Source organism: Acipenser ruthenus, chromosome 15 (assembly GCF_902713425.1).
Source record: "Acipenser ruthenus chromosome 15, fAciRut3.2 maternal haplotype, whole genome shotgun sequence".
Taxonomy (NCBI): Eukaryota; Metazoa; Chordata; class Actinopteri; order Acipenseriformes; family Acipenseridae; genus Acipenser; species Acipenser ruthenus.
In genome coordinates, this window is record NC_081203.1 from 34,924,221 (window position 1) to 34,946,524 (window position 22,304).

Consider the following 22,304-nt stretch of genomic DNA (forward strand, 5'->3'; position numbering starts at 1 on the left):
CTTTTAAAAACACCCTGGTGTGGGGGTGCAGTACTGCGGTAGACCAGTAGTATTGGTGCCCTTACAGCAGTCATTAGTTGTGCACTGTTAATCATGTGCAATCTGTTTTTTGAATGTGGCAGTGAGTAATGGATCTGACCTTTTGCTTGGAAACCTGTTGTTTCTGTGGGTGTGTGGGGGGGGGGGGGGGGGGCTGCAGTAGAGCTGTTTTCACACCCACGACTTGACCGCTGCTGTTCAAATCTGTAATGTGTTTGTGAGTGTGTGTGAGTGTGTGTGTGTGAGTGTGAGTGAGTGTTAGTGTGTGTGTGTTTGTGTGTGTGAGTGTGTGTGTGAGAGTGTGTGATTGTGTGAGTGTGTGTGTGTGTGTGTATTCTATAAAGTCAGCCAAGAAAAGTTTGTTGGCTGTGTTAACAAAGCAAGGTTGTGTGCTTCTAATGGTTCCAATACAGGGCAGTTAAGAATGCGTCAGTACTGAGGGTTCCAGTGCAGTGTTTACACAGAGAGAGAGAGAGAGAGAGAGAGAGAGAGAGAGAGAGAGAGAGAGAGAGAGAGAGAGAGAGAGAGAGAGAGAGAGAGAATGGAAAATAGGTGCTGAAATTTGCAGTACTATGTAAACTGAAAACAGTAGACGGAAGTGCATCTCACCACCAAACACACACACACACACACACACACAGCTTTACAGAAAAGGAAACACCACGTTTGAGGCGGCTGCTGCTGCTGCTGCTGCTGCTGCTAACTACAACGCAGAGAACACAATTGAAAGAAACTTGAGCGAAGAAAAAAATAAGCTTTGCAAAACAAGGAAGATACCTCATGTAAAAAAAAAAAAAAAACACCCACAACTAGCGTCGCAGCTATGCTCCACAGACACCAACGCATCAGCGGGGATTCCACAGAAAAATCACTACGCCCAGATACTAGCGAGCAAAAAGAATCTGAAGCCACTTCTGCAACCGCTAAGGCTGCTGCGAGAGCTGCCTCTGTGAGCGCTGAGCGGTTCGGCAGAACTTGTACGAGTAGTCGTCGCAGTAGCAGTACCGGTACCCGTGAGAAAGTTGGGTTTAACTCCGCGATAGACGTGGAGCTAAAAGGAGTGAGTGTCGTGCAACTCAGATCGTTATTCGAGCCTGGCAGTGGAACTGAAACACACCACCCCCACCGTCATCAACATCGACCCCCAGCCGGCAAACAAATGCCCAAAGAGCGGCGGAGATCATCCAGGGAGGTCGCCCACCATTCCAACGGTGAGGGTGGCGTGGGCGCGGGTGTCAGTACCCGGGAGCGTAAAAGCAGCCGCAGCAGAATGAGTGATAGCTGGACTGGCGCTAACGCCGGCAGAGCCCCCTCCGAGGGCGAAGTCGGCGGGGGCAAGGCTCCGAACTGCTTGCGGACCCCCAGCGTCCCGCAGCTTACGATAACCCCCAGCGGCGGGGGCAGCCCCCGGGAGATGGGCGAGGACTGGAACGACGTGGACGGACCGCTGCGCAGAAAGATGTCCAACTCCTCCATCTCCTCCAACGGGTCGACTGTTTGTGAGGAGTCCGAAGATGATATTCTGAGTGACAACGAAACCAAGAGTCAAGGCATCGTTACCTTGGAGCCGGCAGAGGACACACCTGTTGTAAGCATTATTATTATTATTATTATTATTATTATTATTATTATTATTATTATTATTATTATTATTATTAATAATAATAATAATGATACAACACAGATCAATAGAAACGCTTTTGCTCTTTACTTTCCCCATGGTAAGTGAGGGTGATTTGTATAAACATTGTATTTTTACTTCTGGAGTTTAGTAGGAGAGCAGACCTTTAGAAATATCAAGAAAGGCGTCAGAAGCGTCAACGGTTATTTAATCTTTTTCTTTAAATACGTGTTGTCGGTTTTTTTTCTTTGCTTTGAACCTTTTTGAAATGCCTCGCGAGCTGAGCTTTGTGACGTATTCTTTGATGATTTTTCTGTTGTGTTTTGTCGTCGCTTTTGACGTCAGTTAGTGCTGTGCTGGTAGCCCGCGTGCAGGCAGCCCCGCGCAGTTTATTCTGAGTGGAGGGATCGGGGTACACAGACAGCACGCGGTGCTAGATTGGGATGGATTAGCTACTCACGCACAGCGGGTGGAGAGGACAGGGCTGCAGCATGCTATTGTGTTCTGCAGTCTATGGGAAAACATGTACAAGCGGCAACCGAAATACCAACAAACCAGTCCAGCTGGGCTGCATTCCAAGACTGGGTAATTTGCCTTGCCTCACCCTCTCAGAACTGAAAATACATGAAGAAAACAGAAGCACGTCTCCTTTTTAACATAATGCCCCCTCCTCTATACATATTTCTCTTTCTTCGATGTTAAACGACTGGAAGCTGCAGTCTTTTGGGGGTTTCTTAGTGGCAGTAGAATCTGTGCTGTTATTTAATTATCATCCCCAGTTAGGCTCAGGGATGGAATAAGACTCCCATTGCATAGCAGTCTGATCCATTCCTGGTTTTACTAGGAGTTTTAATAAGACACACCTGAGCTTGTTACCTCTACACTGTGGCTAGTGAAGCTGGTAGTAAAACCTGGAATGGGTGACGCTGCTCTGCGTGTCTTATTTCCATGCCTGAGTTCCAGTCACAGCTTGTATAATACATACAAAACCCATGTTCTTTGAGATGCTTCCAGAGAGACAGGGTTTGTACCCCTGTGTGTGAGAGTGCACGACCCCCTCGTTCAGATCTGTACAATGTAAAAACGAGACTGTGTAATGCTCATTCCTGTATCACATGTGAGAAGCTGCTCATTCACCTCTCTAAATTATTATTTTTGAAATCCAGAGTTGTTCATATGCGTTGCCATGCTTGGGTGTTACAGGGTTAAATGTACGTACATGCTTGGGAAGTGAAGTATTATTATTATTATTATTATTTATTTCTTAGCAGACGCCCTTATCCAGGGCGACTTACAATTGTTACAAGATATCACATTATTTTTACATGCGATTACCCATTTATACAGTTGGGTTTTTACTGGAGCAATCTAGGTAAAGGACCTTGCTCAAGGGTACAGCAGCAGTGTCCCCCGCTGGGATTGAACCCACGACCCTCCGGCACCACAGTGAACGAGGTGCATCAGCAGCATTGCCATACACAGCAGTGGTAAAGGAAGCCCATGTAAACCACAGTGAACGAGGTGCATCAGCAGCATTGCCATACACAGCAGTGGTAAAGGAAGCCCATGTGAACCACAGTGAACAAGGTGCATCAGCAGCATTGCCATGCTGACTTCTCCTGTTCCTCTCCGTTCACTTCCATGCACCTTGGCAGTTCACCCTGCATTCCAGTCGCTCTGGGACGGGCAGGTCTGTGCAGGTGTGTTAGTTTACACAGTGTGGGGGTGTATTGGGCAGGTACAGTACAAGATGTGCACAGATCAGACACACAGTAGCTACGGAGATTGTGCAACAGCACATTCACATACACACAAACCCGCACCCGGGAATGCAAATGAGCTGCCTTCAGGATACCTTGAGTGGCAGGCGATCAGATAATGCATCCTGGGCTGGGCAATTAAAAGAGATATTCTGTACGAAAGAAATCAATCCTTGGACTTTGAAAGCTGGCTTGTATTGGTGCCAAGCTCATTTGATTGAAGTTATGGCTTTTTGCTAAGCTCAAACACGGCGTGTGAGAGCACTAAATAGCCCCTCTTACAGCTCAATTGCTTGTGGTTTCTGGAAAGTGAGTGCATTTACATATCACCACCTGTTTGCCAGCCATGTGTGCTGCAGAGGAAACAGATGATTCCCTCCTGGTATTACAAGCAGATTGGCACAAGCCTCGCTCTTCAAGTGTCACAATGTTAAAGGCTTGGGTTTGTACGAAGCATCCCTCTGCAAAACAAAGAAAAGTGGCACCCAGTCGTAGGGTTGAGAGCGCCGCTCAGATGCAGTATATTATTGAAATGGTCTGGTGCCAGGAGCCTGAACAATCAGAACCTGCTCAGTTAACTCTGCCTCCCTTATAGCTGCATGAGCATCTCCTCCTGAGAGGAGCCCTACAGACTGGCAGGAGAGTCTCACTCATGCTGTGAGGAGAAGTGCCATCAGTTCAGAGCTCATTTAGCAGGAGGGTCTGATTGATCAATTTCCCCCTTGTCCACACAATACACATAAACTACTGGAACCCCCCGTGTCCATACAGGACACATAGACTACAGGAACCCCCAGTGTCCATACAGCACACATGAACCCCCCGTGTCCATACAGGACACATAGACTACAGGAACCCCCCGTGTCCACACAATACACATAAACTACTGGAACCCCCCGTGTCCATACAGCACACATAGACTACAGGAACCCCCCGTGTCCATACAGGACACATAGACTACAGCATAACCAAGCTGCTGTCTATTTAACATGCATTGGTTTAACAGTTACACATATGTTGCAAATCAATAATTCCATTTAAAACAGCACAAACAGCTCGATAGATATGGATTTATGTTTGTGTTCTAGATCCGCAGCTTTGCAGATGTCAGATCATTTTCCTACAGGTCAGGCATGACCTAAAGGGGCAGGGAGAGGAGCGCGGTGCTGGCTCAGTCTGGTTTGTGTGTATTCAGACCGGCTGTTTGTCTTAATATTAAAGACAGTGGAAACTCTCTATTGAGGCCAGTCCAGGACACACACAATGTGGGGGGGTTCTGCAGTCAGACGTTTCTTTATAGGTATCATCATCAACCACTAATGGAGAGAGCATAAGAACATGGTAGGAGAGGAGGCCATTCTGCCCATCGGTGCTCGTCCGGTCCACTTGATGAGGCATGACCCTGGAGACTCAGTTCAAGCAGATCAGGTAGCCAGCCACCTAAACAAATTCTGTGCAGTATGGAAATGTAACCCTCACAGGTGCACCTGCTGTTTCCATGCCTAGCATTGCTCTGCAGTCCCAGGGCTCTGCACCCATTTGCATGCTTACCTAATCTCACACCACAGCCTTGGGGCTGTCCTGGGAAAACACAAGCAGATAGAACTGCAGTGGAACCCCAAGCCAGACTCACACACTGAGCTGCAGTGGAATCTCAAACCAGACTCACACACTGAGCTGCAGTGGAATCTCAAACCAGACTCACACACTGAGCTGCAGTGGAATCTCAAGCCAGACTCACACACTGAGCTGCAGTGGAATCTCAAACCAGACTCACACACTGAGCTGCAGTGGAATCTCAAACCAGACTCACACACTGAGCTGCAGTGGAATCTCAAACCAGACTCACACACTGAGCTGCAGTGGAATCTCAAACCAGACTCACACACTGAGCTGCAGTGGAATCTCAAACCAGACTCACACACTGAGCTGCAGTGGAATCTCAAACCAGACTCACACACTGAGCTGCAGTGGAATCTCAAACCAGACTCACACACTGAGCTGCAGTGGAATCTCAAACCAGACTCACACACTGAGCTGCAGTGGAATCTCAAACCAGACTCACACACTGAGCTGCAGTGGAATCTCAAACCAGACTCACACACTGAGCTGCAGTGGAATCTCAAACCAGACTCACACACTGAGCTGCAGTGGAATCTCAAACCAGACTCACACACTGAGCTGCAGTGGAATCTCAAACCAGACTCACACACTGAGCTGCAGTGGAATCTCAAACCAGACTCACACACTGAGCTGCAGTGGAATCTCAAACCAGACTCACACACTGAGCTGCAGTGGAATCTCAAACCAGACTCACACACTGAGCTGCAGTGGAATCTCAAACCAGACTCACACACTGAGCTGCAGTGGAATCTCAAACCAGACTCACACACTGAGCTGCAGTGGAATCTCATACCAGACTCACACACTGAGCTGCAGTGGAATCTCAAACCAGACTCACACACTGAGCTGCAGTGGAATCTCAAGCCAGACTCACACACTGAGCTGCAGTGGAATCTCAAACCAGACTCACACACTGAGCTGCAGTGGAATCTCAAGCCAGACTCACACACTGAGCTGTGTCTCTGTCTCCCTCTCTCTGTGTCTCTGTCTCCCTCTCTCTGTGTCTCTGTCTCACTCTCTCCCGCTCTGTCTCTCTCTCCCCCGCTCTGTCTTTCTCCCTCTTTCTCTCTGTCTCTCTGTCTCCCTCTCTCCATCCCTCTCTCTGTCTCCCTCTCTCCCTCTCTCTCTCTGTCTCCCTCTCTCCATCCCTCTCTCTCAAATTTCAAATTCAAATTCAAATTCAAAAAATGCTTTATTGGCATGACGAGAGCGCTCAGGTATTGCCAAAGCTTTTATAATACAAAACAGAAATAATAAAACAGAAATACAATTACAGAACATAACAAACACAAAAACCATTGTCCATCTCCATCCCTCTCCCTCTCTGTCTCCCTCTCTCTACCTCTCTCTCCCTCTCTCCATCCCTCTCTCTCCCTCTCTCCCTCTCTCCCTCTCTCCATCCCTCTCTCTACCTCTCCGTCTCCCTCTCTCTCCCTCTGTCCCTCTCCCTCTGTCTCCCTCTCTCTCCCTCTCTGTCCCTCTCCTTCTCTGTCCCTCTCCCTCTCTGTCTCTTTGGAGAGGTACTCTAGAGTTGGTATTGAGGGCACCTGTTACTCATGAACACAGTGCTACGTTTTATATAAAATTAAAAACAAGCATCTGTTTCTCATGCTTCCTGTGTGCACGCTATTATTAGGATGCAGGAAGGGGAGTGTGTTCATTTTGATATTTGTTTTAAGAAAGGCTGAATGCTGTTGGGTTGCAGGCCCCCGGCACACACACTTGAAAAGCAAATACAGGGTTCTCTCTCTCTCTTGTTATAAATACAGGGCTCTCTCTCTCTCTCTCGTTATAAATACAGGGCTCTCTCTCTTGTTATAAATACAGTGCTCTCTCTCGTTATAAATACAGGGTTCTCTCTTTCTCGTTATAAATACAGTGCTCTCTCTCTCTTGTTATAAATACAGGGCTCTCTCTCTCTTGTTATAAATACAGGGCTCTCTCTGTCTTGTTATAAATACAGGGCTCTCTCTCTCTTGTTATAAATACAGGTCTCTCTCGTTATAAATACAGGGCTCTCTCTCTCTGTCTTGTTATAAATACAGTGCTCTCTCTCTCGTTATAAATACAGTGCTCTCTCGTTATAAATACAGTGCTCTCTCTCGTTATAAATACAGGGCTCTCTCTCTTTCTTGTTATAAATACAGGGCTCTCTCTTGTTATAAATACAGGGCTCTCTCTCTTGTTATAAATACAGGGTTCTCTCTCTTGTTATAAATACAGTGCTCTCTCTCTCTCTTGTTATAAATACAGTGCTCTCTCTCTCTCTTGTTATAAATGCAGGGTTCTCTCTCTCTCTCGTTATAAATACAGTGCTCTCTCTCTTGTTATAAATACAGTGCTCTCTCTCTCTCTTGTTATAAATACAGTGCTCTCTCTCTCTCTTGTTATAAATACAGTGCTCTCTCTCTCTCTTGTTATAAATGCAGTGCTGCAGGCAATACAAACACAGCTCCTAAGAAAGGTTAATCCAGAAGCAAACAGCACTCCTTGTGTGATAACAGAGTTTCCTATTGACTGCTCCTTATTGCGTGTGTGCAGTGCCATAATAAAAGCACAGCCCAGTGTAATAAAGCACATAAAAAGGGTGGGGTTATTAGAGTTAAAGCAGAATGAGACTGTGTGTCTCCGTCCCCCTGGAATGACACCGTGTGTCTCCGTCCCCCTGAAATGACACCGTGTGTCTCCGTCCCCCTGAAATGACACCGTGTGTCTCCGTCCCCCTGGAATGATCATCTGTTTTACAATGTTTTGAAAATGGTTTACTTTAATTTCCCAAGCATGTCTGCATACACTTTAAAATCAGAGTCATTCATTTGCACTCGGTTTGACACGAGGCTTTGCTGTCAAGTCAAATGAAAACTCTCTGATCAAACACTGAGCTTGAGTACTGTGCAGTGTGTTGTCCAAAGCGCTGTGTAATATTTTATTTTCCAATAAAGTTCAGCAAACACTCCACCCAGATCGTAAATCGATACCGCTGTTTGCTTTTCCATTTGAGACGTCTCGGAATTAAATGAACAAGCACAGTGATTCACTGAGCCAGAGAGAGGAGGGGAGGAGAGCACAGGGGAGCAGGGTACCGCACGGGGGAGCAGTACAGCACAGGGGAGCAGGGTACAGCACGGGGGAGCAGGGTACAGCACGAGGGAGCAGGGTACAGCACAGGGGAGCAGGGTACAGCACGGGGGAGCAGGGTACAGCACAGGGGAGCAGGGTACAGCACAGGGGAGCAGGGTACAGCACGGGGGAGCAGGGTACAGCACAGGGGAGCAGGGTACCGCACGGGGAACAGTACAGCACAGGGGAGCAGGGTACAGCACGGGGCAGCAGGGTACAGCACGGGAGAGCAGGATACAGCACAGGGAGCAGGGTACAGCACGAGGGAGCAGGATACAGCACAGGGGAGCAGGGTACCGCACGGGGGAGCAGTACAGCACAGGGGAGCAGGGTACCGTACGGGGGAGCAGTACAGCACAGGGGAGCAGAGTACAGCACGGGGCAGCAGGGTACAGCACGAGGGAGCAGGGTACAGCACGGGGCAGCAGGGTACAGCACGAGGGAGCAGGGTACAGCACGAGGGAGCAGGGTACAGCACGGGGGAGCATGGTACAGCACGGGGGAGCAGGGTACAGCACGGGGGAGCAGTACAGCACAGGGGAGCAGGGTACAGCACGGGGCAGCAGGGTACAGCACGAGGGAGCAGGGTACAGCACGGGGCAGCAGGGTACAGCACGGGGGAGCAGGGTACAGCACGGGGGAGCAGGGTACAGCACAGGGGAGCAGGGTACAGCACAGGGGAGCAGGGTACAGCACGGGGGAGCAGGGTACAGCACGAGGGAGCAGGGTACAGCACGAGGGAGCAGGGTACAGCACGAGGGAGCAGAGTACAGCACGGGAGAGCAGGATACAGCACAGGGGAGCAGGGTACAGCACGCAATAAATAAATAAATAAATAAATACATACATACATGCTTTAAAGGAATTTTACAGTTCAGGACCCTGAGCAGAAGTTTTTTTCAGGGGCCGGTCACATGGTAACATTTTCTTATTTCCCTTATCTTTCTGACTTCTGAAAGACGAAAGTGACATTGATATGGGGAAGTGGAGAGCGCTACTGGACTGCTCGCTTCCCTGTGGGTCTGAGGCTGCTCAGAAAGAACCCTGACCCTAACCCTAACCACTGCCTACCATTTAAACATTTAAACTCTACACTGTTAAGACCCCTATTCCCGGGTGCATTGGTTTATCCCTTCCTGTGTGTTCATTCTTACAGAACACATAGAGATTCATCCCACTGAAATCCCATTGCAATTAGGAGTTTGATTATTATTTTTATGTCGTTCAGAACATACCACAATTGGAGTAACATACTTGGCTGCCAGTCTTCATGGAAACATTGTATTTCAATGGCACTCACCCCTCTCTGCCTGCCCCTCAGAACAGGCCCTGGAGGAAGCTCAAGACCATCGTTCACTGGCCCTTCATCGTGTCGCAGAGGAAGCGCTACTCCTGGATCCAGCTCGCCGGACACAAAGGTAGGAGCTTAGGAGGGAGAGGGAGCGGGAGCGGGACGAGGAGGGGGGCAGGGAGCGGGGCGGGGAGGGGGGCGGGGAGGGGGGCAGGGAGCGGGGCGGGGAGGGGGGCAGGGAGCGGGGCGGGGAGTGCGGCAGGAAGCGGGGCGGGGAGGGGGGCAGGGAGCGGGGCGGGGAGTGCGGCAGGAAGCGGGGCGGGGAGGGGGGGTGCCTTCTCTGGAGAGACTAGGGTGGTGGGGGAGGAGTACCATCTTTGAAAGCGAGGATTGTGAACACTTCCCCTTGGATTGTGATCTGCTCAGATCTCACAAAGATCAGCAGCAGCAGTCGCAGGGCCGAGCCTGGCCAGGACTTCATCTTCTTCTTGTTTTTGAAATGGGATCTGTTCGGTTCTCAGGACGGCTGAACAGCAGCAGAGTCAGGCCTGGTATCTGTGCAGTACTTGGGTCAGATCACAGAAAGCTGATCAGCCAGGTCAGGTCTGGTCAGAACTTCAACTTCAACTTCAACTTCAACAGCAACTTCTTCCTCCTCTTCTTCTTCTTCTTCCTTGTCTTCTTCTTCTTCTTCTTCTTCTTCTTCTTCTTCTTCTTCTTCCTCCTCTTCTTGTTCTTGTTCTTCTTCTCCTTGGATCGTGATGTGCTCAGGTCTCAGAGAGCAGCAGCAGCAGGGTCAGACCCGTCTCCCTCTCTCTCTCTTCAGGAAACTTCAAGGCCGGCGAGGAGGGCACGGTGCTGAAGAAGTTCAGTGAGAATGAGAAGAGGTGCTTTGAGCGGCTGATGGGGGACGTGCTGTACTCCTTCGTCCCGGCCTACCACGGGATGGTGGAGAGAGAGGGGGAGCCCTACCTGCAGCTCACTGACCTGCTGGGGGGGTTCAACGGACCCTGCGTCATGGACTGCAAGATCGGAGTGAGGTGAGAGGGAGGGGAGAGGGGAGAGGAGAGAGGGGAGAGGGGTCTGTGTGTGTGTGTGTGTGTCAGTGTGTGTGTCAATGTGTGTGTGTGTCAATGTGTGTGTGTGTGTGTGTGTGTGTGTGTCAGTGTGTGTGTGTGTGTCAATGTGTGTGTGTGTGTCAATGTGTGTGTGTGTCAGTGTGTGTGTGTCAGTGTGTGTGTGTGTGTCAATGTGTGTGTGTCAGTGTGTGTGTGTCAGTGTGTGTGTGTGTGTCAGTCAGTGTGTTTATGTGTCAGTGTGTGTGTGTCAGTGTGTGTGTGTCAGTGTGTATGTGTCAGTGTTTGTGTGTCAGTGGGTGTGTGTCAGTGGGTGTGTGTGTCAGTGGGTGTGTGTGTGTGTGTCAGTGTGTGTGTGTGTGTGTGTGTGTGTGTGTGTGTGTGTGTCAGTGTGTGTGTGTGTGTGTCAATGTGTGTGTGTGTCAGTGTGTGTGTGTGTGTGTGTGTGTCAGTGTGTGTGTGTGTGTCAATGTGTGTGTGTCAGTGTGTGTGTGTCAGTGTGTGTGTGTGTGTCAGTCAGTGTGTTTATGTGTCAGTGTGTGTGTCAGTGTGTGTGTGTGTGTGTCAGTCAGTGTGTTTATGTGTCAGTGTGTGTGTGTCAGTGTGTGTGTGTCAGTGTGTATGTGTCAGTGTTTGTGTGTCAGTGGGTGTGTGTGTCAGTGGGTGTGTGTGTGTCCGGCTCACACACCTGTCCTCTCAGATTGGTTCCTGCTCGAGGGCGGGGTGACACACTGCATAGAGATTTTGTTTTAATTTTCTTACCGTTCAACCACACACTTCCTGTGGAGAGAGCGAGAGAGAAAGAGAGAGAGCGAGAGAGAGAGAGAGAGAGAGCGAGAGAGAGAGAGAGTGACTGACTGACAAACACACACACTGTCAAAAAAAACATTTTATTATATTTAATCAACTTATGAGTCATAACTCTTAGTTTTTTCTTAAAGAGCAAAGTCTAAGTGAGGAGTGTCTCTGTTGTCCACATTTTGTGCGTCATGCGCTTTCTATATAAGTCCTCACTAGAATACAAAGAGGGCCCACACAGCAGACTCTGGGTTCTAATGGACACACACAGTCAGCAGGGAGCAGTGACAGGACCACAGGGTTCTCCTGGACACACACAGTCAGCAGGGAGCAGTGACAGGACCACAGGGTTCTCCTGGACACACACAGTCAGCAGGGAGCAGTGACAGGACCACAGGGTTGCTGTGAGCTGCTCTGCTCGTGTTGTTTTATGGTCTGTTGCACTACATCTACACACAGTGTTGTGCTTGAATACAGGCAGGGATCTGAGTACGAGAGTGGGGTGTGAATGCAGAGCCCACCCCCAATACATTGTGATATCGGTGTACTCAATGTCATGACATCCTTCAACTGGTCCCAGAGACCCTGCCTTGACTCATTCCTCCATCACCACCTGTGGCTAATACAGTAATACAGCAACCAAATTCATTGGGAGATTTGTGTACTAACTAGACCATGTCCCCTCCCTGTCTACCTCTTCCTCTCTTTCGCATTCAAATTCAAAATTCAAATTCAAAACGTCTCTTTATTACAGAAGAAAGAAAATAAAGAGACAACAAGAAGAAGCGGGACGATGCATTCTCAACATTTTATATTCTCTCTTCCCCTTCCTCTCTCCTCTCCCCTGTCTTCCTCTCTCTCTCCTCTCTCTTCCCCTGCAGGACGTACCTCGAGGAGGAGCTAGCCCGTGCTCGCAAGAGCCCCAAGCTGCGCAAGGACATGTACAACAAGATGGTGGAGGTGGAGGCAGAGGCCCCCACTCCAGAGGAGCATGCCCAGAAGGCAGTCACCAAGCCCCGGTACATGCAGTGGAGAGAATCCATGAGCTCCACACACTCCCTGGGCTTCCGGATCGAGGGCATCAAGGTCTGGCTCCCACCCCTCCCTCATTATCAGAGACACCCGCACTGCATACCCACCCCTCCCTCATTATCAGAGACACCCGCACTGCATACCCACCCCTCCCTCATTATCAGAGACACCCGCACTGCATACCCACCCCTCCCTCATTATCAGAGACACCCACACTGCATACCCACCCCTCCCTCATTATCAGAGACACCCGCACTGCATACCCACCCCTCCCTCATTATCAGAGACACCCGCACTGCATACCCATCCCTCCCTCATTATCAGAGACACCCGCACTGCATACCCATCCCTCCCTCATTATCAGAGACACCCGCACTGCATACCCATCTCTCCCTCATTATCAGAGACACCTTATCGGATCTCCTCTCCTCCTTCGCTCCCCGCTCTCTCTCATGCTGTGTGTTTCTCTTCAGAAAGCGGACGGGACCTGCAGCACAGACTTCAAGAGGACCAAGACCCAGGAGCAAGTGACGCTGGTCTTCAGGGACTTCGTGGAGGGGAACAAGAGGATCATGGTGAGGGGGGAGTGTGGGCACTGCTGCTGGAGCTCAGCAGAGGGTAAAGGGGGAAGCTGCTCTTCTGGGTTGAGACTGAGATCCTGTGAGGGTCTGTGTGCACATTGAGGACTGCTGGGACTGACAGAAATGTTTTTGCTTCCCACAGGAAACCTACCTGGCTAAGCTGGAAGAGATCAGGAGAGTGCTGGAGTCCTCCGAATTCTTCAAGAGTCACGAGGTGAGACTCACATATTCCAGGGATTAGTTACCAGCAGACATGCAGCAGAGCTAACCACTACACTGCTGTGGTTCCAGTGCACTCCCCCTCCTCTAATCACTACACTGCTGTGGTTCCAGTGCACTCCCCCTCCTCTAATCACTACACTGCTGTGGTTCCAGTGCACTCCTCTTCCTCCTCTCCTCTAATCACTACACTGCTGTGGTTCCAGCGCACTCCTCCTCCTCCTCTCCTCTAATCACTACACTGCTGTGGTTCCAGCGCATTCACCCCTCCTCCTCTAATCACTACACTGCTGTGGTTCCAGCGCATTCACCCCTCCTCCTCTAATCACTACACTGCTGTGGTTCCAGCGCACTGCTCCTCCTCCTCTCCTCTAATCACTACACTGCTGTGGTTCCAGCGCATTCACCCCTCCTCCTCTAATCACTACACTGCTGTGGTTCCAGCGCATTCACCCCTCCTCCTCTAATCACTACACTGCTGTGGTTCCAGCACACTGCTGCTCCACCTCTCCTCTAATCACTACACTGCTGTGGTTCCAGCGCATTCACCCCTCCTCCTCTCCTCTCTGCAGGTGATCGGGAGCTCACTGCTCTTCATTCATGACCACAATGAGCTGGCCAATGTGTGGCTCATTGACTTTGGAAAGACCACCCCCCTGTCCGAGGGGCAGACCCTGACCCACCGGGCAGAGTGGTGCGAGGGAAACCGCGAGGACGGCTACCTGTGGGGGCTGGACAACATGGTGAGGTTGGTCAGCAACATCGCCAGGGACCTACCAGAGAAGACAGTGGACAACCAGGACTCACCAGAGCAGACGGGATAACCAGGACTGACCATCAACGAAGACTGACCATATACTAGAACTGACCATACAGTAGGGCTGACCGTACACTAGGACTGACCATCAACCAGGACTGAGCAACACACACAGGCATTAACCTGTGACACACACACACACACAGTCATTAACCAGTGACACACACACACACACACACACACACACAGGCATTAACCAGTGACACACACACACACACACACACACACACACACAGTCATTAACCAGTGACACACACACACACACACACACACACAGTCATTAACCAGTGACACACACACACACACACACACACACAGGCATTAACCAGTGACACACACACACACACACACAACTAGGACTGGCCGGACCGCAGGCAGTCAGCTCAAACTATTATTGTACTTTATTTTATTGTTAAAAACTCTGAGAGAGACACTTGACTGAGAACACTTCCAGCCCCTTCCAGCCCACGCTGGCGCTGCTTACCTCCTGAGATCTGGGTTTGAGACGCTTGACTGAGAACACTTCCAGCCCACGCTGGCCCTGCTTACCTCCTGAGATCTGGGTTTGAGACACTTGACTGAGAACACTTCCAGCCCACGCTGGCACTGCTTACCTCCTGAGATCTGGGTTTGAGACGCTTGACTGAGAACACTTCCAGCCCACGCTGGCACTGCTTACCTCCTGAGACCTGGGTTTGAGACGCTTGACTGAGAACACTTCCAGCCCACGCTGGCACTGCTTACCTCCTGAGATCTGGGTTTGAGACGCTTGACTGAGAACACTTCCAGCCCACGCTGGCACTGCTTACCTCCTGAGATCTGGGTTTGAGACGCTTGACTGAGAACACTTCCAGCCCACGCTGGCACTGCTTACCTCCTGAGATCTGGGTTTGAGACGCTTGACTGAGAACACTTCCAGCCCACGCTGGCACTGCTTACCTCCTGAGATCTGGGTTTGAGACGCTTGACTGAGAACACTTCCCGCCACTTCCAGTTTACACAAATGTGACTGAAAAGGATTTTAGCTAGCGGAATTATTGTAGTGACCCTTAACCTGTTATAAAGGAGCGTGAGTAAGCAGGTGTGCCGTGTTCCTGTAGCACAGAGGCAGGGTCAGCAGGGTCAGCAGGTGTGCCGTGTTCCTGTAGCACAGAGGCAGGGTCAGCAGGGTCAGCAGGTGTGCCGTGTTCCTGTAGCACAGAGGCAGGGTCAGCAGGGTCAGCAGGTGTGCCGTGTTCCTGTAGCACAGAGGCAGGGTCAGCAGGGTCAGCAGGTGTGCCGTGTTCCTGTAGCACAGAGGCAGGGTCAGCAGGGTCAGCAGGTGTGCCGTGTTCCTGTAGCACAGAGGCAGGGTCAGCAGGTGTGCTGTGTTCCTGTAGCACAGAGGCAGGGTCAGCAGGTGTGCCGTGTTCCTGTAGCACAGAGGCAGGGTCAGCAAGGTCAGCAGGTGTGCTGTGTTCCTGTAGCACAGAGGCAGGGTCAGCAGGTGTGCCGTGTTCCTGTAGCACAGAGGCAGGGTCAGCAGGGTCAGCCAGGGTCAGCGGTTCAGCAGGTTAGCAGGGACACACATAGGGGTAGAAGGGGAGACTGATAATCCAATCACAGCTCTTACCTTTAGACTCACACTGATGATGCAAAAAGCCCTTGTGGACAGAAGCATGTTTTAGTGATCTTTAGTAGAGAGCATCAATGCTGTAATGAAAAACGGAACCCCAATACCAATGCTGTACCCGCTGCTTTATAACCCGCTGAGCCTGCAGGCAGTGTATCCTTTGCCTTGTTGCAATGTCGAAGACACAAGCTGTTTTAAAAACATGTAGGTAATGTTTACTGATTAGAACACTAAGTCCAGGTTACTGCTTTCAACCAGAGAGACCTTTTTATTCATTTTGAATTTGAATTTTAAAACATGTTCTTTATTTACTCTTTTTAATGCGTAATAATATCATGTGTGCTCATTTGAAATAACATTACGTGGACACACTACCCTGTGTTCCAGAAAAGAAAACAGAAAAATATGAAACTAGTACTATTAATATCATTACTATTATTATTACTGTTACTGTTGTTTGTAACACCTATTTAATACCTGTAGAATTGATTGACAGATTGCCCATTGCGTTCCTGCTGTATCAGAGAGCATACCAAGCTTTCACTGCCTCAATAGTGACACCTAGTGGCAGCAATCTGACACACCAACAAGCCGCTTCACTGCAAAGCGACTGGGAGCGGACCGAGGCTCAAGCTTCTCTTTTACCACGTGCTGTTCACTGGGCTACTCTTTCAAACTAGTCCTGAGTGGCACAGGGGAGATGCAATGAACAAATAAAGTGGACATGTTTATTTATAACAGGGACTGCTGTATTTATGGACACAAGACATAAGAACACTACTGTATGCATTTACTGTATGTCTGTGCATATCAGCTTTGTAACGCTGAGGCTGTGGAATTCACCTAGCAACACTTTTCAATAAAATTCAAGAGGTGATTTATGGATTTTTTCTTGTGTTGTGTGTCAGTGTGTGTGTGTGTGTGTGTGCATGTCAGTGTGTGTGTGTGTGTGTGTGTGTGTGTTTGTGTGTGTGTGTCAGTGTGTGTGTCTACCTCGCAATGCTATATTTGGACATTTTAAGTAAAAAAAAAAAAAAAAAAAATGGATTGTCCTCATTTAGATTTTGCTATTTAAATAAATATAATCTGCTTCTGAAAATTCCTTCTTAATAAATTGTTTTAGTTTTAGTTTAGTTTCCCTTTCACTCGATGTGGCGCAATGTCTGTTTGCTCCTGAAGTATAATGAGAGTCAATGCCATGGCTGTTTGCTCCTGAAGTATAATGAGAGTCAATGCCATGGCTGTTTGCTCCTGAAGTATAATGAGAGTCAATGCCATGTCTGTTTGCTCCTGAAGTATAATGAGAGTCAATGCAAGGTCTGTTTGCTCCTGTAGTATAATGAGAGTCAATGCAAGGTCTGTTTGCTCCTGAAGTATAATGAGAGTCAATGCAATGTCTGTTTGCTCCTGAAGTATAATGAGAGTCAATGCAATGTCTGTTTGCTCCTGTAGTATAATGAGAGTCAATGCAAGGTCTGTTTGCTCCTGAAGTATAATGAGTCTCAATGCAAGGTCTGTTTGCTCCTGAAGTATAATGAGTCTCAATGCAATGTCTGTTTGCTCCTGAAGTATAATGAGTCTCAATGCAATGTCTGTTTGCTCCTGAAGAATAATGAGTCTCAATGTCCTCACTGGGCACAAGGCCCATTCACCTGAAGCACTGAACACACCAGAGCCCGCGTGGGGTCGGATCGCTTCTCTTTTATTCCTGGTGCAAATCCAGAGGAACACAGTTATTTATAAACATCATATTGCAGAGGATAAAGCATTTCATTTCTGTTATATTGTTTGTTTTCTTAGACGTTGTGATGCGGGGGTGAGGTTTGAAATCCTGCATTAAAAAAACAGGCTGGTGGTTTAATTAATGATGAAACATTGTGGCCTTTCCTCCCATTGGATGGGCAGAGTTTGGACACCTCTAAATATGACATGGTAAGACTCAGCAAAACAATGAGCCCCCAGTCTGTACTGTGGAGGTTCTGCATGGGTGTGCCCACTTTACCAAGAGGATCTCCCTGCTATTCACTTTCATTGGGAATCCCAAACCCTGTTAAGAACACTGCAGAATCTCAATGCACCAGCATCACATGGTCTCCCTCTCCCTCTCTGGAACAGCCACTTGGTTTCAGGCATTTTTAAAGCAATGGAAACGATTTGATTCTAAATTCAGTGCATCACTCTTGTTGCAGGTTTTCAAAGCTTGCTAACTCATGCTGAGTGACTCTTAGAAAAGTTGACCACAGTATTTGTGCATGTTCCCCTTGCTTTTCCCCTGGTTAGAATCGTGCAGTTACCATAGTTTGCACTGCTTTGCCATGTTTATTAAAATGCCTTGCTATTCTTTACTATGCTTGCCTATGCTGTCCCATGCTTTCACTGTGCTTCATTACACTTTGCTCTGCCTTTACTGTGGGAAGCTTTTATAAGGGGAATCTCAGGTAAAATAAAGAAAGCAAATCACATGTTTGCATATTTCCACAGACAACGCAACTCCGCTGAGACAAGCAGAATATTCGATGTAAGCTGATATACAGAAGCAAAGCAGGTTTGTTGTTTTTGAAATTGTTCCAGAAAGCCACTTGGTTTTTGAGATGCAGGCTCGTGTTTGAACAGGCATTGCAGGTTCACTCCAGGTAAAGAAACACATGGGCTGTGCCCAGGCTCCCTGAGAGGAAGCAACACCAATGGACCCTTGTTATTAAAATACAGGAGCTTAAAAAAGGAACGCCCCGAATCACACAACAGCTGCAACTACAGAGCATGCATCTATCCAGTGCAAACCCATTCCTTTATCTGGCAGGAATGCCCACTGCGGCGGGTATTATTGCTGTTATGAACCATTTTATATGAATCACATGTATTAAAAAAATAGATTTCTTAACATTTAAAAAGAAAGCTATCTTCTCAGCTGGCTGACAACAATACCAAAACAAACAAACAAAAAAAAAAAACTAACACACTGACTAGAAATGCTTCCCCCTGCTGACATAAATAGATACTGCAGCTGTGTACAAGCTACAGTAAAGGCTTCAAGTGCTGGGAATCAACTCCCCTGGCAGTGATAGTGTGAAATAAAGCAAACTGAAGCCATCAGAGCGAGGCTGTGCTGCCCCCAGTGGCTGGAAGGGGTGCTAACCAAGCTTTAAAAGAGAATAAACAAAGTGCTCACTTTCACCAGTCCTGTCACCTCGCATCATGGGCCTGAACTGGATTTGAAGCCAGAGCCCTGCAGAGGTGACAGGCATGAGAGAGTAACCCTGTCATGGTTCTGCAACACAAGTTCACTAAGAGGATTGGGGAGGGAGGGGGGAGCTGAACTGGATTTGAAGCCAGAGCCCTGCAGAGGTGACAGGCATGAGAGAGTAACCCTGTCATGGTTCTGCAACACAAGTTCACTAAGAGGATTGGGGAGGGAGGGGGGAGCTGAACTGGATTTGAAGCCAGAGCCCTGCAGAGGTGACAGGCATGAGAGAGTAACCCTGTCATGGTTCTGCAACACAAGTTCACTAAGAGGATTGGGGAGGGAGGGGGGAGCTGAACTGGATTTGAAGCCAGAGCCCTGCAGAGGTGACAGGCATGAGAGAGTAACCCTGTCATGGTTCTGCAACACAAGTTCACTAAGAGGATTGGGGAGGGAGGGGGGAGCTGAACTGGATTTGAAGCCAGAGCCCTGCAGAGGTGACAGGCATGAGAGAGTAACCCTGTCATGGTTCTGCAACACAAGTTCACTAAGAGGATTGGGGAGGGAGGGGGGAGCTGAACTGGATTTGAAGCCAGAGCCCTGCAGAGGTGACAGGCATGAGAGAGTAACCCTGTCATGGTTCTGCAACACAAGTTCACTAAGAGGATTGGGGAGGGGGGGGGGGGGGGAGCTGAACTGGATTTGAAGCCAGAGCCCTGCAGAGGTGACAGGCATGAGAGAGTAACCCTGTCATGGTTCTGCAACCATGACAGGGTTATGACGCTGTGCAATTCCCCTTGATGGACTTGCACAGCGTTATAACACACTGCCACACACCTATTATCCTCAACAAAATACAACGATTTATTCCTGATGAAATAACGCAACCAGTGTTTATTCTTACGATTTTAAGCTTTCTTTAAAATCCAAATTCAAGACCTTTGTTTTTTAAAGAATAAACTTGGGATGATTCTGAATAACCACTCCTTACGAGCAGTAATCCCATTTTGGTTAAAAGAATGCCCATTGTGGCATTAAATAAAGCTTTCTTTAATGAAAATAAAAATGTTTTTTTCAAATATAGTTCTAGAGATTAAAAGCAGCTGCTTCTCCCTGCTCTCCAATCACTTCCTGTGCTGTGAGGTCAGTCTTGATCCAATGGTCTAGCTGCGATTAGACCATGTGATCACCAGGTACCAGCAATTTAAACGATTGCCTCTTTAAAGACGGCAATAGAAAGAGGAAGGATGCCACTGTGGAGACGAGCTCGTGAGGTGCAAACACCGGAGCTGCTCTCCGTTCAGTGTGAGGTGCAAACACCGGAGCTGCTCTCCGTTCAGTGTGAGGTGCAAACACCGGAGCTGCTCTCCGTTCAGTGTGAGGTCCAAACACCGGAGCTGCTCTCAGTTCAGTGTGAGTGAGGTGCAAACACCGGAGCTGCTCTCAGTTCAGTGTGAGTGAGGTCCAAACACCGGAGCTGCTCTCAGTTCAGTGTGAGGTGCAAACACCGGAGCTGCTCTCAGTTCAGTGTGAGGTGCAAACACCGGAGCTGCTCTCCGTTCAGTGTGAGTGAGGTCCAAACACCGGAGCTGCTCTCAGTTCAGTGTGAGGTCCAAACACCGGAGCTGCTCTCAGTTCAGTGTGAGTGAGGTCCAAACACCGGAGCTGCTCTCAGTTCAGTGTGAGTGAGGTCCAAACACCGGAGCTGCTCTCAGTTCAGTGTGAGTGAGGTCCAAACACCGGAGCTGCTCTCAGTTCAGTGTGAGGTCCAAACACCGGAGCTGCTCTCAGTTCAGTGTGAGTGAGGTCCAAACACCGGAGCTGCTCTCAGTTCAGTGTGAGTGAGGTCCAAACACCGGAGCTGCTCTCAGTTCAGTGTGAGTGAGGTCCAAACACCGGAGCTGCTCTCAGTTCAGTGTGAGGTCCAAACACCGGAGCTGCTCTCAGTTCAGTGTGAGTGAGGTGCAAACACCGGAGCTGCTCTCAGTTCAGTGTGAGGTCCAAACACTGGAGCTGCTCTCAGTTCAGTGTGAGTGAGGTGCAAACACCGGAGCTGCTCTCAGTTCAGTGTGAGTGAGGTCCAAACACCGGAGCTGCTCTCAGTTCAGTGTGAGTGAGGTCCAAACACCGGAGCTGCTCTCAGTTCAGTGTGAGGTCCAAACACCGGAGCTGCTCTCAGTTCAGTGTGAGTGAGGTCCAAACACCGGAGCTGCTCTCAGTTCAGTGTGAGTGAGGTCCAAACACCGGAGCTGCTCTCAGTTCAGTGTGAGTGAGGTCCAAACACCGGAGCTGCTCTCAGTTCAGTGTGAGTGAGGTCCAAACACCGGAGCTGCTCTCAGTTCAGTGTGAGGTCCAAACACCGGAGCTGCTCTCCGTTCAGTGTGAGTGAGGTCCAAACACCGCAGCTGCTCTCAGTTCAGTGTGAGTGAGGTCCAAACACCGGAGCTGCTCTCAGTTCAGTGTGAGTGAGGTCCAAACACCGGAGCTGCTCTCAGTTCAGTGTGAGTGAGGTCCAAACACCGGAGCTGCTCTCCGTTCAGTGTGAGGTCCAAACACCGGAGCTGCTCTCAGTTCAGTGTGAGTGAGGTCCAAACACCGGAGCTGCTCTCAGTTCAGTGTGAGTGAGGTCCAAACACCGGAGCTGCTCTCAGTTCAGTGCGAGTGAGGTGCAAACACCGGAGCTGCTCTCAGTTCAGTGTGAGGTCCAAACACCGGAGCTGCTCTCAGTTCAGTGTGAGGTGCAAACACCGGAGCTGCTCTCAGTTCAGTGTGAGGTGCAAACACCGGAGCTGCTCTCAGTTCAGTGTGAGGTCCAAACACCGGAGCTGCTCTCAGTTCAGTGTGAGTGAGGTCCAAACACCGGAGCTGCTCTCAGTTCAGTGTGAGGTCCAAACACCGGAGCTGCTCTCAGCGCTTGTGTGCTTGTGACTCAGTGTAAACATGAGTCACAAGCACAACAAAATACAGCATCTCACTGACACAGAACATAAGCATCTGAAATACTCACAATATAGATTTAACAGTTTATAGAGTGGACCTTGAATCAAGGTAGCTCGATTTCATAGCAATCAGCTGATTCAAAGATTAACATTCCAGAGCTCTCTGGTTCTAGGGATACAGATTGAAGGAGAGTCGGGGGCTCTGTTACAGTATAGAGGGGTACAGATTGAGGGGGAGTTGGGGGTTCTGTTACAGTATAGAGGGGTACAGATTGAAGGAGAGTTGGGGGTTCTGTTACAGTATAGAGGGGTACAGATTGAGGGAGAGTTGGGGGATGTGTTACAGTATAGAGGGGTACAGATTGAGGGAGAGTCGGGGGCTCTGTTACAGTATAGAGGGGTACAGATTGAGGGAGAGTCGGGGGCTCTGTTACAGTATAGAGGGGTACAGATTGAGGGAGAGTTGGGGGTTCTGTTACAGTATAGAGGGGTACAGATTGAGGGAGAGTCGGGGGCTCTGTTACAGTATAGAGGGGTACAGATTGAGGGAGAGTTGGGGGTTCTGTTACAGTATAGAGGGGTACAGATTGAGGGA

General features: G+C 49.2%; 1 protein-coding gene across 1 annotated transcript; it reads left to right on the forward strand.

The window, feature by feature from the left end:
- The first annotated feature begins 648 nt into the window (after nt 1-648).
- LOC131697640 (inositol-trisphosphate 3-kinase A-like) lies at nt 649-16,475 on the forward strand. Its single transcript, XM_058988067.1, has 7 exons — nt 649-1,627; nt 9,485-9,581; nt 10,281-10,494; nt 12,210-12,414; nt 12,834-12,935; nt 13,084-13,155; nt 13,733-16,475. The coding sequence occupies exons 1-7, from the start codon at nt 863-865 to the stop codon at nt 13,982-13,984; spliced, it is 1,707 nt and encodes a 568-aa protein (XP_058844050.1). The 5' UTR covers nt 649-862; the 3' UTR covers nt 13,985-16,475.
- The last annotated feature ends 5,829 nt before the right edge of the window (nt 16,476-22,304 follow it).